General features: G+C 40.8%; 1 protein-coding gene across 1 annotated transcript in view; it reads left to right on the top strand.

Annotated features, from left to right (window-relative positions):
- The window catches only part of GALNT2 (polypeptide N-acetylgalactosaminyltransferase 2), a 70006-nt gene that overhangs the window by 40467 nt on the left and 11118 nt on the right, over window positions 1-18421 (top strand). The window contains exons 6-12 of the mRNA XM_081855859.1: window positions 810-875; window positions 5266-5387; window positions 8049-8136; window positions 11318-11405; window positions 14007-14110; window positions 15560-15686; window positions 16875-16967. Of these exons, the coding sequence (XP_081711985.1) occupies window positions 810-875; window positions 5266-5387; window positions 8049-8136; window positions 11318-11405; window positions 14007-14110; window positions 15560-15686; window positions 16875-16967 (688 nt within the window). The remainder of the gene's footprint in view (window positions 1-809; window positions 876-5265; window positions 5388-8048; window positions 8137-11317; window positions 11406-14006; window positions 14111-15559; window positions 15687-16874; window positions 16968-18421) is intronic.

Below are 18421 nucleotides of genomic sequence, written 5' to 3'. Positions count from 1 at the left end.
GGGTCCTACCTAGCCTGTAGCAACCAAAGCTAACACTTTCTTTATGATGTCATGAATGAAATAGCTTGTTGTTGGCATCCATCTGTCTTGAGAGACAATGGGGTGCACCTCTGGGGTTGTAGAAAAAGCTAACACCCTGCACAAATCCAGAGTGGTGTCCCTAAGGCGGTTGGATGGCACCTTGTACACCTCCATCCAGCAACTCTTGCAGCCAAGCTGGTGCCAAGCATATTGCTCTGCTTTCCTTTGGACCACATCAACAAGGCTGGGGTGTGTGTGTCTTGTTGTCTGGGCATCCGAGGACCTCCATACACACTGCCTAGGCTTGCAACCCGGGAAAGTCACTTCAGTGCTGCTAATACAGCAGTTTGACTTGGAAACTCAGCTCAAGCAACTAGATAGATCAATTGCTTGTGATCACAATTTGACTTGTGATCACAAGCAATTGATCTATCTAGTTGCTTGAGCTGAGTTTCCATCTATCTATTTATTTATAGAGGGATTTATATACCTGTAAGTCACGCAACATATCACAGCAGTGTACCTTAAAAAGATGATAATCAAACAATAAAAAAACCACAGTTTAAAAGCAGAACATTAAAAAAGTATTTCAAGTAGTATTCAGCTGAATTTTTTTACCCATGCTCATAGTTATGTCCTGTAAAGCAAGATTGCTCCAGAAAAGAAGTTATCAGGTATTTCTTAGCTCCAAAACCCTGGGTAGTTGTAGGTCTTTGACTGTTACTCTCCCCATCTGTTTTTTGAGCCAATATGAACAAATGATTAACCAGTTACGCCTTTTTCCTCAGCTGAGGATGGTGCGCTCCTTGGTAAAATTGAGAAAGTGCGGATACTTCGAAATGATCGCCGGGAAGGTGAGCGTTTTGTTTTGAGTGGGGAAAATGTGAAGAATTCCAGGCAGAATTACTTTTGTTAATAGGAAAAGCGTGCTCCTGTTGCAGGTGTGGTATGTAGAAGAAGTGAAATGCATTGAATAGAGCAGAAGAGGCAGCTATTTAATTTGATAGTCTTTTATTATACTGTCTTCTGGCTCACTTTATAAATGCTCTCATTTCACAGTACTGGAGGCCTGGAGCCCTTCCTAAATCAACAGCTTCCTAACTATATAGAGGCTTTAGAAGTCAAGTGTGGAAAGCTGGTGGTCTAATTGCTTTGTTCTACTGCCATAAGTTAGAAAGACTGACTGTTCAGTTGAACCGCATCGTCGGTGCTCTTTATGAAACTAAGTTACAAGCAGTTAGAATCCCTGGCCTCCTAGATATCTGCAAAAGATTGTAAAGCGCAAGTAGTTAAGCATTCAGAAGTATATGAATTAATGTTTTTATTTTCTTCCCTAATGGTAGGAGATGATTATTGAATCTTGCCTTGTAGGTGTAGCATGTATTGTCAGAAAATAAAAAAAATTGTAATTTGTAATACCAGCAGCAATAAAATCTTCAGCGGCATTCCAGTAGAATGGAAACTTTCAAAGTCAATGTTAATTTGTTCTCTGTGGATGGCTAGACCATGCTTTGTTGTAGTAGAAGTAGTAGTAGTAGTAGTAGTAGTAGTAGTAGTAGTAATAAATAATAATAATAATGTCAGGGGTTCAGAAGGAGAGACACAGGAGGGGGAGCAAATGGAGAGTGAGGAGGAGGAGTACGAGGGGGGAGCAGGCAGTGACAGTGGAAAGAGTTATTCCACAAGCCTCTCCAGCGAATCGGAGGACTCACAGAAAGGAGCGCCGATGGCCAGGGCGAGGGGGGTTCCAGGGGGGAAGCCCCAGGAGGAAGGGGCCAGCGGGGAGTCCCTGAGCAGCAGTTGGAAATCAGGACCAGCTTCCCCACCAGAGCGCAGTGGGGAGGGGGAGTCCCAGGAATCGGGACCAGTGCTCTCACCACCAGCGGGAGGAGAGGAGTCAGGTTTGGTCACGCCCACATCAGGAAGCGGGGAAACGGTCAGGAGGAAGGTTACCGGCTGGGCGCGCGCGCCAAGTTCAAATGTACAGGCGAGCGGCACAGCAGGGAGCCCGGGTAGGGAGCCAGGTCCTAAAGCCCGCCGGAAGGAAGGGGAAGACCAAGGGGGGTCAGCGTCAGAAGAGTCCAGGAAGGAGGAGACCCCAGAGGGCAGAAAGACCCAGCGAAGGAAAGAACAGCGTAGGAGGTGGAGCCGGGCGAGGATCTTAAACTGGTGTGGGAGGAGCAGTGAGTCAGAGGGGACTTAGCCGGTCTAGCGTCGAGACGTGGGTCTGCGCGCCCAGAGCCTTGAAATGGAAACTAAACTTCAATAAAGACTTTGTATATTATATCCACCGGGCGTTGGTCCTCTGTGAGCTGGGATCTAGAGGCAGACCTGACAAATAATAATAATAATCATAATCATAATCATAATCATAATCATAATCATAATCATAATCATAATCATAATCATATTTATCCCCCCCACCATTTGACTGGGTTTCCCTAGCCACCCTGGGTGGCTCCCAACAGAATATAAAAAAGTGATAAAACATCAAGCATTAAAAACTTCCCTAAACAGGGCTGCTTTCAGATGTCTTCTAAAAGTCAGATAGTTGTTTATTTCCTTGACATCGGAAGGGAGGGTGTTCCACAGGGAGGGCGCCACTACCGAGAAGGCCCAGAAGGAGTCTTTTCTACCCTAGACTCCTTTGTGATGAAGGGTGAGCTAGAAATTAAATTAATCTATTGATTACATCTGATAACTGCTGTATTAACTACAAAATTCCTGTAACCATGCAACATATACCCGAGGAGGCAGTTAAAAGATGGAAGGTATTTCCAGTTCATAGTCAGTAGTGGCATAGTTGCATCTGCAGGAACTTCTGTTACAAAGTTTGAACAAACTCATCATTCAGTGGCAATATTCTAGTCTTCTTGTATTCTGTGAAGTTTAAATGCTATTCTTGTGCTGAACTTAAAACTATGTTTTCTTTTGGAGTTAATAACATGTATAGATTGCTCACAAAGTAGCTTTAATGAAATGTATGGCAAGATCAGGTAGAGGCGTAAATAGCATTTCATTATTCACATCTCTATTGATTCCTGAGCTGAAAAAATGCACAGGGTTCTTTAAAAAAAAGAAAAGACATGCATAATAATTGCATTATAAGATATTAAAAAGTATATATTGTAAGCTAGCCAAAAATATACAAAACCTTAGTTTGCAGCCATTGAGAAACAGAGTAATAAAATCAATAACCTGTCATTAAGAGCTAGATATGATGATTGATTGCTACTATCTTATTAACAGATATTTGCAAATGTGACGGAGAGAAAGAGAGAAGTATAGTCAGCTGAGCTTAACAGTAAAATTATTATAATGATCCTGATAAATGTATAGATCAGTATACACCAAATTGCAACACTGACTATTATAAGCTGTATGTTCAAAGGCAGAAAGAGTGGCAAGTGGGTAGTGGAAGGTGGGTTAAGGCACTGTGTTGTTGGGTTCGCGCATAAAAATTATAATTGCTCCTAAGTTAAGGAGGTAGGCAGCTTTCAGTACTGCTATTGGATCATTAAAAAATATCTCTGAGAGAGCAGTATTAAAAAAAAAATTCAGGAGAATATTATCAGAAGAAAAGTTTCCCACTGGGCAAATGAAACAAAAAGGTGGGAAGGAGTTGAAAAGTTCAACAGGTAGTACCTCCAGGAGAGTGTTTTTGAAGAGATTTGTTGAACATGAAATGTGCAAGTAATTTTAAATTATATAATTTGCCTTCGTAAGTTTTCCTTTATTTCTTACTGCAGTATTTTCCCCCTGTATATTCTCTATTTCTGAAACATGAGCATCATTTTGACCTAGAGTACTGGTGGTTATCTGTTAATAATGTGACTGGTTATTTATTCCAGATACCTTCCTTGTATAGTTATCATGACCTTATACTACCAAAATATATTAAAAAATAATGTAAACTGGAGTTGATTTACAAAACATCCCATTGGTTTTGTTTAAACTGTGTGGTCTATACAATTTTTAACAGCTCATTAGTAGTGTTGTTCCCAGAGGCGTGAAGAGGGTTAAGGTTGTGAATATCTCAGCGTAAATTATTCTAAAATGTTCTTCCTATTATCAGTTTTATAGCAGAGAGGGACTGCCTAACACATAAGAATTAGAGCTAGAAAGTAATGAGGATTGCACTAGAATGTGTGATTATATCTAATTACTACATCATGGATGTTTGTAGTCTTTTCAGTCTTTATATGAAGTGATGCACACATGGGTAGCTTATTAGATGAACAAAGCACAATATGGTGTAGAGAGAAATAAGCAAATTAAAAATTCAAACTGCAATGCACTAGCATCTGTGTGATGCTTGCAAGGCTATCTATCACACACTTTGGATAAATGTAAAAATGGAAACACTGTAAGATATCAAGGCTTATGTGTTTGCTGAAAGTTTTCCCCTTCCTCTTGTGTTAAGTGCTTCCAAGTAAAGTAGTGATGGGCAACATTTCACTTTAGGTTAGTTTAGAGCTGGACTCAGCAGATAGAGCTGTTTCCCCCAAGCAAACTAATAATTATGTTAATTCAGAGCTCAGTTGGGGCTGTGCTGTGCTCCTGTTGACATCCCTGGAAATACAGCACTCTCTGATTCCCTAATTCTTCCCCCCACGGTCCCCTTATTATGGCGACGGCAGCGTTCCACTTCAGGAGCAATGATAACGCCGTGCAGGAAGGGAGATGCTCTTTTTCCTCCATGGTGCTTGGAATTTAGAATGCTGCTGCTGTAGCAACATCCCAGGTACCAGGGATGCTGGGGAAATTATGTTTCATAATGTCCTTAGTGCTTAGGAACTTGCTACAGCGGCACTCCTAATTTTCAGGCACCATGATGCGAAGAGGGGAGACTTCCCTCATTCCGCTGCAACCTCTGGATACGCACGGTGGTTAGGATGCGGGAAGTTGTTGGCCCAGTTTGGAATACCGGCACAAGTCCATCCACAAGCACACCAGATTCATGCTTCACACAAGGCAGTTGTGAATCTCAGTAACATGATAATAGGAAAGTCGAGTGTGATTGTATTAGTCACGAGAGAAGTTTATTAGGATCGGGTCTAATGGGCTGTCTAGTTCACTGTCCTGTCATCCAACAACAGCCACTGCTAGATGTTGTAGAAGGTGTAAGTATAGCAGGATGATAAGTAAACTCAGTTGTTTTGTCTTTTGCCAGTAGTCTGATTCTTTTTGAACTGAATTACTAAACTGATGGAATAGTGGCTAATATGTGGTCTTGGTTTTCAGGTCTGATGCGCTCTCGTGTCCGAGGGGCAGATGCAGCACAGGCTAAAGTACTGACGTTCTTGGATAGTCATTGTGAATGCAACGAGCACTGGCTGGAGCCTCTTCTAGAGAGAGTAGCTGAGGTTTGTTATGAAGAACATAGACTATTGATCCATAAAACTGTTTTGTTTGAATTCTGTGGTGCTTAAAATCATTTGTAGTGGCTGTTTTCAATCTGCATCTCATTTCAAACCGCTCTTCCAAAATAATTCCCAGTGTACTAACTAGCATGCCAATTTGATACAAAGAGTTGTGAACTCCTGATTTCATCCATGGATAGTGGTTTTTTTTACTGTATTGTGAACAACCCTGTGATCCTAACTCGATGAAGGATGGTCTGTAAATGAACCAAATAAATGAATGAAATGAAATTTGAAAAAGTAGTATTTCAGGCAGGGAGATTTGTACATTTTGCCCCTCACATGATTAGAGCAGAATTGTTTGTAAATAATCATTGATTTAAAATAAAGAATTCCTGAGGGTAGTTCTTGGTTTAGTAGGACACGCAATTAAACCTAGCAATAGTTGACATGTCTGCCAACAATTGATTTGACCTCAATTCTGTTAGGTATTAGGAAAGTGTTTGAAAACAGGGGTCATATCACAGTGCAATGTTACTATAGCATAGTTACACTTGGGATACACGCTTAACCCATATCAAGAAGCATACCATAAGACTGAGAAAATTGCAGAAAAGGAAACCAGTGAACAAGGGTTTGGAAGTTCTTTCCAAGAAAATGTAGTCAAATTCCTTTGTGTTATGCATTATTGTAAAGCTGATTATTTTAACAGCAGGCAAGTTTTGTCACTTCTGTTTGGTGTTAACTTTGAATTCAGGATTTTTTAATATTATAATCAGCTATTGTTACAGACAGTTTGGAAGTGGTTTACTTAATAACTGGCAATGATACTGCCAAACGTTATACAGTGGTACCTCGGTTTTCGAACATAATCCATTCCGGAATACCGCTTGAGTTCCGAAACGTCCAAAAACTCAAAACGGAAGCCTCAAAATGGAAATCTCAATAGGGAAAACTCGATACGGAAGCCACATTTCCTGTTCGACTTCTGAGGCGAGTTTGAAAACCGAAGCATTTACTTCCAGGTTTACAGTGTTCGAGTTGTGAAACATTCGTCAACGGAGACGTTCAAAAACCGAGGTACCACTGTACTTTTATAGTAGCATTAGCAGTGCTTTTTTTCTAGAAAAATAGGTGCCTGTATTCGCCATGAAGTTGTTACAGTACATACCACACTTTTTAATAATAATAAAGAGAAGTGCCAGTACTGTGTACCCTTGAGTACTTCTGAGTACCCCTTGGGGGGAAAGCACTGAGTGTAGGATAGACAGTATAATAGGAGTAAGCATAATCTTCTTGTAATCATCATTACAACTCTTTTTAAGTCTTCAAGGGACATTGCTTATGTAGCCAAAACAGCACTACCATACTCAAGAGGGAGGTATTGGGAGACTCAGGGGGGAGGGAGCCCCGAGGTATGCACAAGTGTAAAACATCTTTATTAAAAAAAAGTGCACATGTGTGCACTCACAAAGAGAGCCAGAGAGGAGGATGAACCGAGATAAACACGAAGGTGAGGGAGCTGGTGGGTGAAGCTGCTCACTTGCCTCAAGACCTGCATTTTTACCTTTAAGACTTAACTGTGCTAGTTCTTGGCTCTGCTGGTTTTTGGGGGAGCAAGCAAAAGGTGGAGGACTGAAGACCAAGCTGAAAAATACAGAAAGAGATGGCTTAGAGAGGCAAGTAAGGAGAAGGGACAAGCACTCAATGGAAGCAGAGGGAAGGGGGCTATGGAGTGAAGAAGAAAGAGGCAGGTCATAGGAGTCAAAGCAAGAAATGGAGGGCAGAGAAGATAGAGACAGAAGTGAATAGTTCTGTGTGTCGTACACAGGATCTTTAGCACTTCCTTGCTTTTTCTTGCCTGCTTGGCGATCATGCACAGCCTAGACACAGAGGAATAAGCCCCCACTCTTTTTCGCAGGGCTCCCTGTGCCCCACAGCTACCCTGGGGTTCCTCTTGGTTGCCGTCTAACCTCCCTGGCACACATTTTATTGAGAAATAGCTGTAGGGTTCCATAATTAGCCCCCCTCTGCTTTCCTGAACACACCCAAACAGGTTGGACTGTTCCTTTCTTTGTTTACTGACCCATTTTATTTGGTGCCATCCCACTGTGTTGCCCTCACCCTTCCCCAGATCCTCATGATCCTCCTACCAGTTGGATTATTGGCCTTGGATGTGGGGGGAAATTATGTTCAAATCCCTGCTCAGATCCAAGGCTCACTTGAGGGTTCTTGATCAACTCATCTGCCTAATCTCCCTCCAACAGATGCATTAGAGGTTAAACACTTCTTATAGGAAAGATAGAATACCAATAAGTTTATGACTTTGATGGCAGGTGCTATAGAGTTCAGCTTTGAGACTATTGCAGGGCCAGGCTTGCACAAATTACTGTTGCTTGCCGTGTGAATGGTGCCTTCAGTACCCAGGTTTACTTTTCACATAAATAAAGTATAGAATGAACAATGGGGCTTGAGGACATAAGGAAAACTTAATTATAGAGAAATATTTTCTAGCAAATACATTTCAAGGGAGGTATAATCAGAAAAGTAGATTGCCTTTGTATGGATTTTGTGACAATTTCCATCCATTTCAAAAAGTTTCAATGACTTTCCATCTCTGAATATTTTACACTGACTCTACCCTCCTCCAAATATTTATTTTAGGACAAGACCCGAGTTGTGTCTCCTATAATTGATGTGATTAATATGGACAACTTCCAGTATGTGGGAGCATCGGCTGATTTAAAAGGAGGTATGTACCTTCACTGGAATATAGGATCTTCCTGGGACCCCTAAATGTGAACACACCAAAGTATGACAACATACAGCTGAAATCGGAAAAAAAAGAGTTGGGGTGTTCTTGTTGAATCAGGTCTTTTATGGCATAGCTTTGAATGAATACCTCTTAAGTTTGTTTGTTTTTTTTAAAAAAAGAAATGTTACTTTCTGAATTGAAAAATCTGATAGAAATGGTGGATCTTTATAATGACTTCACAAAAATGTAAGGCTATATACTTAAGCCATGAAAACAGAAGTGTTCAGGAGATATAAAGTGGGATGTTTCTACCTCAAATTTAAGTCCATATATGTCAGAGTAGCATGCATGGAAACAGAATATACAATGCCTAGTTCTTTTGCTATTTCTCTCTGTTAGTTGATTTTAAATGTTGCATTTGTATGAACTACATTTGTGTGAAGTTTATTGCTGTAATTAGCTTTGGAGATCTTTTGGAGAAAGCAACAAATAAAATAACAAGAAGAACAAGCAGAATGTTCAGTATATCACCACTCCTCGTAAGAGGGCTTCTGTAAACCTGAAACAGTTATCATAATAATAATAATATTAATAATAATAATAATATCTTTATTGTCATTGCCCCCTCTCGGGGACAACGAAATTACTTGGCTGCTCCATCCACCCAGGTAGGGCACTCCAGTCCTGATCAGGTTTTACAAGGGCTGAACTGGATTTTGAGAAAGGGAAAAGGGAACAGAAAAGCCCTTTCTCTTCCCTGCCTATATCCTTGAGGCCTTCCCCTCAAAACCATTCATGTCTTCTAGTTTCAGATAATCATTATGAGCAGGTGATGGTGACTTAGTTTCCTTATGAAAGGGGGGGGGGACTTCTTTATGGTGTTGTCCATTTTAGCTGTACAAATCATCTTGGTACACAATTTCCATTTAGCCTTAAAGTAGGTGGAACTTGTCTGATCAAATTGGGCTGATGCATCCATGTCAGATTACTTTCCTTAATCCTGCCAGCTTTTCAAGATATCTTATGCTCGATGTTTTTTGTTCTTGCTCCAGAAGAGCCCCCTAATGCCTGTTCTGGTGCATACAACTTCTGGCTCAATAATAGCTGGGAAGCAGTTGCATTTATTCTACTGTTTGGATTAAGAACATTCTGTGCCAAATTGCTATTTGAAAAAGCATTTTAGTGATCACAACACTACAATTAGTGCTGTGTAAAATTAGTATGCAAAATGCTTTTCTGATGAAGGATCTAAGTACAATGAAAGTAAGTTGAGCTTGTATCTTAATTGGTATATTGCTTCTGATAGCCTACAGATCTGCTAAGCAGAGGAGGGCATATGAATAAGAGCAGCACATGTATACACATGTAGAAAAAAACAGTTGAGACTCATTTTGCTTCTATCATACTAATTAGCCTATTATGCACATTTTACCATTGGACTTCATTTTCAACTGAAATTCAGTGAATTATTCTGACACTTCTAACCAATTTCCAGTCCCCTTGTGTATAGTCTAGCAAGATAAGCAGAGTCCCTTAGCCTTAGGGAAATAAAATGGCTTCTTGTACAAAGTCTCAAATTACAGAAAAATATTAAAATGCTTCTGGACGGTGTTTAGGTATGACTTGGGAAATACATATTCCAAAAGTATGCCGCTTTCCTTCTGGGGAAAATAAAATAATTCTTCATCAAAGGAAAGTTTGGAAATGCATAATTGTCTAACTTTTTAGGTGTCAGATATCCAGCAATTATAAAAGGATTATAAATTACACTGTTGTGGCACATTCAGAATATTCATTATTGCAATCATCTGGGGTAACAAGAATATCTGTCTCTCCTGTATTACATTTAAATTGTGCTTTTCCACCCAGGAGAACAAGTTGAAGAACATGGTTCTTCCCCTCCCTGCTTAACTTCACAACAACCCTTTGAAGTAGGCTAGGTTGAGAGTGTGTGGCTGGCCCAAGGTCAATCTGGGGCTTTCAACTTGGGTCTTCACTGTAATCACTGATTCTTTGTTAGTTGAAGCTTGTGTGTAAGGTCCATATCAGCAGATTTTCTGTAACAGCTAACAGCTGGTCTCTGCGCATGTGGCCCTGGAGTTATGGTTAGTAGTTGCAAGCTATTTACAAGCTCCTAACCATAACTCCAGGATGCAGGTGGTTCTGTGGTCTAAACCACAGAGCCTAGGGCTTGCCGATCAGAAGGTCAGCAGTTCGAATCCCTGCGATGGGGTGAGCTCCCGTTGCTCGGTCCCAGCTCTTGGCAACCTAGCAGTTCGAAAGCACGCAGTGCAAGTAGATAAATAGGTACCGCTCTGGCGGGAAGGTAAATGGTTTGCCAGAAGCAGCTTAGTCATGCTGGCCACATGAAGCTGTCTGCAAACACCATCTCCCTCGGCCTATAGAACTGTCAGGGGTCATTTACCTTTACCTTTAACCATAACACCAGTAGTTATGGTTGCAAGCTATTTCTGACTGTTTTTGCAGAGCAGTGGGAATAATTTACATCTCACAACTATTGTCCTAATTTAGCATTAGTAATTGAACAAATGCACAGGGAAAAGCAGCCTTAATTTCATTCTGATTTCCCCTAGCCCAGCCAGAGCGGAGGCAGCAGTCTCTCTTGCCCATCCCAGTAATGGGCTCTGATCTTGGTCACTTTGACCCTCTAAGTGCACACAGAGAGGAACAGACAAGCCAGGACCTCTGTATAATATTACATCTTAACCTGGAATTGTTACCTTGGTCTGTAGCCATTATTTGTTCTTGGCTCGCTCATTGTGCTTTGTTGCAGCAAAACAACACGGTCCCCGATTCATTCATAACACTGTTTCCTCTCTGCATCAGCAGAGAGGAATCAAACAACCTCAAAAGATGCATTTGTTGTTAAACCCTTAGCTGTTGTTTACAAACCGCACATGGTTCCATGTTACGTGAATGAGCTGGAAATCTCATGCATTCTTCCTGTTCTTGCATTCTCCTGCACAACAGGACTTCCACACTGTTTAATTTAACTTTAGAACCCTTGCTTATCATTACATGCAAACGAGAAACCATAGATTAAAGCAAACTTTTATCTGTTCTAAACCATGGGTCCAAAAACTAAAAGAAACAAAATGTTGTAATATCCGATCTGCACTTTTGTAACTTTTTCTTTTCCTTCCCCACTGTCTCTTAGGCTTCGACTGGAATTTGGTATTCAAGTGGGATTACATGACACCTGAGCAAAGAAGAGCACGGCAAGGAAACCCAGTTGCTCCCATAAAGTATGTTCCTGCCACCACCCTTCCCCTCACAAAACAATGTTGTGGTTCTTAGTAAGTGCAACTTTGAGTTACCATCTCCCCAGGTTATGCTTGGCAGACTGCTCTTGAATTACTTTGCACATCACAAACTCTAAATGCAGGAGGAAAGTCTTGCAAATTAAAGTCTCAACTTGAAATATGGCAGGCTGGTACTTGAAGTCAAATATTGCTCACTGTGTATTAAATACCAGAGCTTTGCTGTGGTAGTGATATTGAGTCATCTGAGACTTACCAGTGCAAAACATAAAAAGGTATAACCTTACGTTTAAGGTGAGGTTGAACTGCCCTCAAGGAAGGAGAAATTGAAAACTGTTTTATGAAGCTTAGTGATTTTCTGTTGTGCACAACATACCAAGAAAGCAATATAGAAAATTAGTTAATACAAGACTCCTTTAACAGTAGTGGTCTCACAAAATGCATAGCGTACTAATTTAATTCATTTTTTAGTTGCTGCTTTACCCAAATAGCATAAAGTGAGCATACAAATTATTCTTGTGTACACAGTTTGATTCTTATTACTACTAAACTTTTAAACTATTAACTTTCAAACCAAGGATGGCTAACCTGTGAGCAATCTCTGGCCTCCCAGAAGGGTTTCTGGTGGGTCTTTGGGGACCCACTCAATTTTTGCAGCTTTTTAATAATAATAATAATAATAATAATAATAATAATAATAATAATAATAATGGCACTGAGTCTGTGTATCATGGTTGTTTGGCTGTTTGTGTTTTATTGTTTGCCAGGGCTGAATTTCCTTTGTGCAGTCACTGCAAGAGGCAGCTGCCACTTCCTTTATTAAGAGCTCCTTCCTCTTTAAGGGAGCTTCTGCAATGCTTAGCATCCTTTGTGCCAATGCCTAATGAATGAAGACATATGTCTGTTCCCTAGAGTAGCTGAAGTCACTGGCTCTTGCTGGGCAGGATGAGCAGATATGGTTATCTAGCTCAAAAACAGAGATTTGCTATGATCTTGCAATGGATTGCTGGTGGTGCATCCTTCCTTTCCTTTTCCCTTGTCAGCCCCTTCCCAGAAGGGAGCAGCACTCTGAAGCAAACAAAACGTAACACAGTCAACATATCATCCCTTAGCCTTCTAAGGATGAGCTTCCCCTTTCCCTTGCATTCTGCACCCACTGCCTGCGGGGAGGAAGAGAAGATGCAAGTTTGGAATGAGGGTGGAGCCAGGCTGCTGAGACTGGTCCCAGCTGCACTTTGCATCTCCTTGGGATCAAGGAAAAGAAATCCCAAAAAGGAAAGGTTGAATGTGCAAAGTGCAGTCTATGTGGTTGCTGCTTTGATCCCCCCCCCCCCCAGGCAAGGTGTTTTCCCAGCTTGACTCCCCTCCCATCTCAATTTGTGCTTGATACTGGCAAGTTTGGTTTTGGTTTTCAGTTTAACATGTTTTCAAAAACAGGATTCATTTTTAGCTTGGTGTGGTTGAGTGCCCCACACCCACCCACCCACGCCAGAAATAAAATGGCAGCAGTCTGAACTTTACGTGGGAAATGAGAGCAGCCTCTGGGGTGTGTGGTTTGCATGAGGTGGTGTGTGGCATGTGTGAGAGAGCAAGAGAGGGCTGTCCACACCCACTTTGGCCACACCATGGTATGTACCCTTCAGAGGGCTGGCCAGGGGTGAATAGATAGTCCTTGGGCCAAGAAACGGTTAGCCACCCCGTTTTAAACTGTTGCACTGTGTGTGTTCCATGCAGATCCTAAATTTAGTTCTCTGCATAGAACTCTCTTTCACGGGATATCTGCTGTCACTTTAAATTAATGTAAATTTCCTTTCCTTCAGAATGATACGCTTAAAAGTTGGCAGGGGATCTCTTAGAATTCCAGTGGTCAGAGGTGTGGGATTTGTGTGCCACATAAGTTGTTATCCCTCTCCATGAACTCAAGAAGCAGAATAACCAAATGTACATAACTCATATCTAAGACAAAGAACGTTTTCAGCAGAATACGCGTTATCCTGAATTTAAATCGATAAATGGGATAGATTTGTATGTTGGTTTGTAAAATACTTAAAGAACTTCAGAGGGCAAAGAGTTATATTTTCACATATCTTAAGCTATAACTTGCTCTAGGGCACATCATACTAATTTATGACAATATGCAGGAGCAGGAAGGAGCCTTAACAATCCTTGGACTCTCAAGCTTCTCCCCCACTTCTCTCTGCACAGTCCAAAGGAAGACTGTAGCAGAATTCACTTTAAGTTTGAATTTCAGCTTCTTGTATAATCTGAACTAGGGATCCTAGTTTCTGGCTACTTAAGGTCTGTTTCAGAACAAGCTGCAAGCAGATAACATTTTTCAGTTTCTAGGAATAGCCACACCTGCTTCCAAGAAATCTGAGAAATGGTTAACCAGGAATCAGTCCTAATTGCATTAGTTACGTGATAACGTGTTTCAGAGCGGTAGCATATGCAGATAGCTAGAACTAAGCAAAATGGCCTGTTTAAGGTATGAACAGAAAATGCTTTGTTGAAGAGTCTTCGTATCTGATTATCCTGTGCCAGTATGTAATGTTCAGTTTCCCTCTTTTATCCCTCCTGTCTCTTTAGAACACCAATGATAGCTGGCGGACTCTTTGTGATGGACAAATTTTATTTTGAAGAGCTGGGAAAATACGATATGATGATGGATGTATGGGGTGGAGAAAATCTAGGTAAGAAATCTTTCTGCATAGAATTCTCTCTTGAAGAAAAGCAAATTATACTGTAACCTAATTTTTGTGAGTTCATGGCCTTTAGTTCACTGTCTGGAGTGGGTTAAAATGACAGCTAATACTTTAAGTGGATTATTGGCAAAAATTCAGCCACAACAGGGCTGCATTCTAAAATTAGAGCTTTATGTTGAAAAATAAAAGCTGAGAGGACTTCTTTGTACAAGGGAGAAGCAGACAAAAACTAAAGGGATTTTAGCCTTTAAACAAGTCATGCATAATTTGGAAACACCATTCTGTGTTAATTAAAATGTTGCAAATGTGTGTCATTTAGCAGGGTTTAAAAAACATTCCACACTTTTTAAAACTTAAAGTTGGGCACACACAGTTCATGGGTTTAATTTTCTTGTGAATACTTTAAGGAATCTATTGTAAAGTCATTACTTGAGGGATGAGCTAATTAATTTTGATTATCATTCCTAGTAGACACTTGGCACCTTAGCCGAAGATGGATTGTGATTTTATAGTTCTATTACACCGTCAAATATTGATCCCCCCCCCCATGCTAGCACTTTAGTTATTGGTCCTTATTTCAAGGTGTTAATGTAAGAGTCAAGAAATACGAATGTTCACATAGTTATGGTAGCCTATTGAATGTTGGAATTTAAACATTTTTAATTACCTAATTGTAAGTGGGTGGGCATTTTAAATAATTTGTACTGGTGAAATAAGCTTGTCCTTTTTACTGTATTAGGAAAGAAAGGGAGTAAATTAACCTGATCCAAAATGGGAATTCGAGAGGTGAAGTAACAGGTTTGCCATAAGTGTTGACATGAGGGGCACATAAAAATAGCGCAGGGTAGAAAGAACTGGAACAAAAGTAGCAATTTTGTTCTTATTGATTCTGAGGGAAGTGGTTGCCATCTACATTGCTGCCGTATATAAGAATATAGAAACGACGTGGGAGAGACGAGCTTGATTCTTGCACAAATGGGTCCCACCCCCCCTGACATTGATGCGTTTCTTATCATTCATTCTTGCTCTTCTAGTGTGATGTTGCTTCAGTGTACACAAATTGCTGAAGCAAAATGGGATAATAACCTCAGAAGACTAGGCAACCACACTGTTTCCATAGCCTACAAATCCATATTAAAGAACAAAAAAGGGAAGAAAATAAATGGCAAATGTTGATTCAGATATTCCTGCACATTTGTGCATGCACAGCCCCTCTCCCATCACAGTATTTCCTTTTTTCAATCAAGTAATAAAAACTCTCTCAACTCCCCTTTTTCAGGATAAAAGAAAATCCCGAGAAATTTCCAGGGATTTAAAAATATACATACTGTGCATGCGTTGCGGGCAATGGGAATGTTTGGAGGAAGAGAGAACTAACTATTTCTGCATTCTTGTATCCTTCTTTTTTATTATCTATTGCTTGTTTCCCAATGACAGAGATTTCATTCCGTGTTTGGCAGTGCGGAGGGAGCCTAGAAATAATTCCATGCAGCAGAGTTGGCCACGTGTTCCGAAAACAACACCCTTATACCTTCCCAGGAGGAAGTGGTACCGTTTTTGCAAGGTAACAGTCAAGAGATTGCTCTTAGGAAAACCAATGGAACCAAAGTTGATTAGCTTATAATTAGCTGGCAGAGCTCTTTATCAAAGAGTAAAATGCTACTGAGGCTTTTAAAAAGTCTTTGCAGCTTAAACTACTGTCAGAATATCTAAATGTGCTAACCTTTAGCAAACATTGCCTGGTGTGGGGCAAAAATTCTGCGCTAAACTGGTGGTATAGTTTTTCTCCTTCAAAGACCAATGACATCAGTCGAAAAGGTTGTTAAAGAAAGTAACCATATTATAGAAAAGTGCTGGGATACAAAATCAATTTAGGGAATTACAATATTGCCACTATCAATGATCAAACCAACCAACCATTGAAAGTGTGACAAGTTCTAATTGTAGTTAGAAGGTTATGGGGTTGATGTCATTGATATAGCAAATCTTTTAGAAGTTAATTTCAGGGCAGTGTAGAAAAAGCAAAGCTGAACATGACTAGTTAGACCTAGCTACCATGTTCATGGTTAGGAAGGGCAGCAGTCAGAAAAATGAAAGTATATTGCCAAATATTTGTGTAAGTACTTTCACCAATAATTATTTTATTGCCTGTTAAGATAAAATTGAAGGTTTTGAATAAATTCCGGTGAGCATGAATCAATACATATTGAATTAATAAAGGTCTTTAGATTTCAGCATGTTTCTATGGCAACGAGAAAAAATTGGGAGTCAAAATGTAGCCGAGTATGTCTGAGTTGTTAGTATAAAAGAGGAAGAGTGCACATATGCCCATATTTGGTATCAAGGTCCTTGGGTTAGCCAACACTGATCAGATGCTAAGTGTATCAGAAGTATAGTAGGACATGAGATCAAAATTAATCCTCAAACAATATTACTGGGAGCAATAAAAATACAAATTGGAAAGAAACATGCTGTGCTAGTTGTGAACATGTTAACCTCAAAATGTATCTTACTGACAACGGCACGGAAATCGGTTTTTCTACAAACGCTTGGTCAATGGAGAAGGAAGATCCTCATTTTTTTGAGTAAGATCATGACCTAAGGGAGGGAAAGAATGAAACTTGTCTATTATTTTGGTTCCTGCAGCATCTTTAATGTTCAAGGATCTGCAGTACTCAAATAAGAAGGGAATAAGGACCATGCCACATTAATAAGAGCAAAAATATCATAACATACTGAATTATATTTCCAGAAATACACGTAGAGCAGCAGAAGTCTGGATGGATGAATACAAAAATTTCTATTATGCAGCAGTGCCTTCAGCCAGAAATGTACCTTATGGCAAGTAAGTGTAATTACTCCTTTCCTATTGTTCGTGCGTTTTGAGATTGCCTTTCGGAGGTGGCCTGGATTTGAAATATTGTAAAGTTAATGCTTAAAGTATCGTTGACTATAGAAATACAGTTTCACATGTCTCCAGAGAAGGGCATCAGTGAAGGTTTCAGTCCTGCCTTATGGTCAAAGATAAGAAAGATGTGAGGGAAGCTCCCAGAATCCAGAATTTTCTGCACCTAGCTCTCTCCCTTAAGGGAACTTAGCTTCCTGGCCTCTCAGGCTCCTCCTTGCTGCTCTAGTGGTAGTCGGCTTGCCAGAGAATGTGGCCTCAGGTGGCACTAACCAACCGGTAATCTGCGGAGCAACACAAAACCTGAAAGCCACTGAGGCTTCTGTAGGGGAAGCAGCAAATGGATGTGAAGCCAATTGCTCTTATTATCTAGGAATGCCTCCTAGCAGCACTCAGACCTCCTGACTGAGGCTAGTGACTGCCCCTTTCCTTATAAAGAGTGAGGGCTCGAGGATACTGTGTGACAACTCGTAGCGTTCCCTTTTAGAGGTTTTGCATTCTCCCCAGTCCTCTGAGGATGGGCAGTTTATGGTTTTGTGTTGTTGTTTTTTAACTCCTTCCCCCTCCCCTGCATCCCTCTATTCAGTCTGTTGAGCCTTCTGTGCCCAATAAAATCCCTGTTTGAAGCGCTCTACAAACTGCTTCTCAGGCTCCTATCTTTCAGCTTTCTACTAACATTCTCACAACAAATAAAGGAAGCTTTGTTGGCAGATACGTATGTGGAGCTAAGGGGTCACATTACTGCTATCCTTTCTGACTTGCCTGTGGCAAAACCTACTTCTGTCTTGCCTTCACAGAACGGACAGTGTGATCAGTCGCAGCCCCATCCACATTCAACCCCCACGTTGGGCTGAACTTGCTCCAGACTCCCTTAACCCTTTTGACATTCCCCGAGAGACAGCTAATATTTATCCATTATTGCAACGCCCTCCTCTAGCACCAGCGTTGGGCTCACTGGATCCCTTCGTTAACCCCGAATATGATCCAGGGGAGTGGAGTGAGGGATCTCGGGTGGAAGAACAAACCTCGTACTTTCTATTTAACATGTTCCTTACTGAAGCTCTTCTCCAGCAACAAGAGAAAGAAGCGTTGGTTCACACCTGAAAGGTAGTTCTGTGTTGCTGGGTGAGGGGCATCAGGTCTCGCCCTGTTTTTGGCTGCTCCAATTAATCACCATAGTTTATCCAGCTTAACATGCTTTTCCCATTTTGTTATTGTTAGGGAAGTGGGCATTTGTTCTCTCGGTGTATGTTTCTGTGTCTTGTCTGAGCAACCTGTTGGAGCTTGGCTAGAACTCTGGGAGCTTTCCCTCAAGTTCTCTTTTCTGCCTTTGACCACAAGGTGGCACCCTGAGTGATGCTCTTCGTCCAGCAACACAGAACTACCCTTGAGAT

This window comes from Podarcis erhardii (assembly GCF_964252035.2).
Source record: "Podarcis erhardii genome assembly, chromosome: 3".
Taxonomy (NCBI): Eukaryota; Metazoa; Chordata; class Lepidosauria; order Squamata; family Lacertidae; genus Podarcis; species Podarcis erhardii.
Note: the sequence above shows the minus strand (reverse complement) of the source record. Positions and strands in the feature narration are given on the sequence as shown.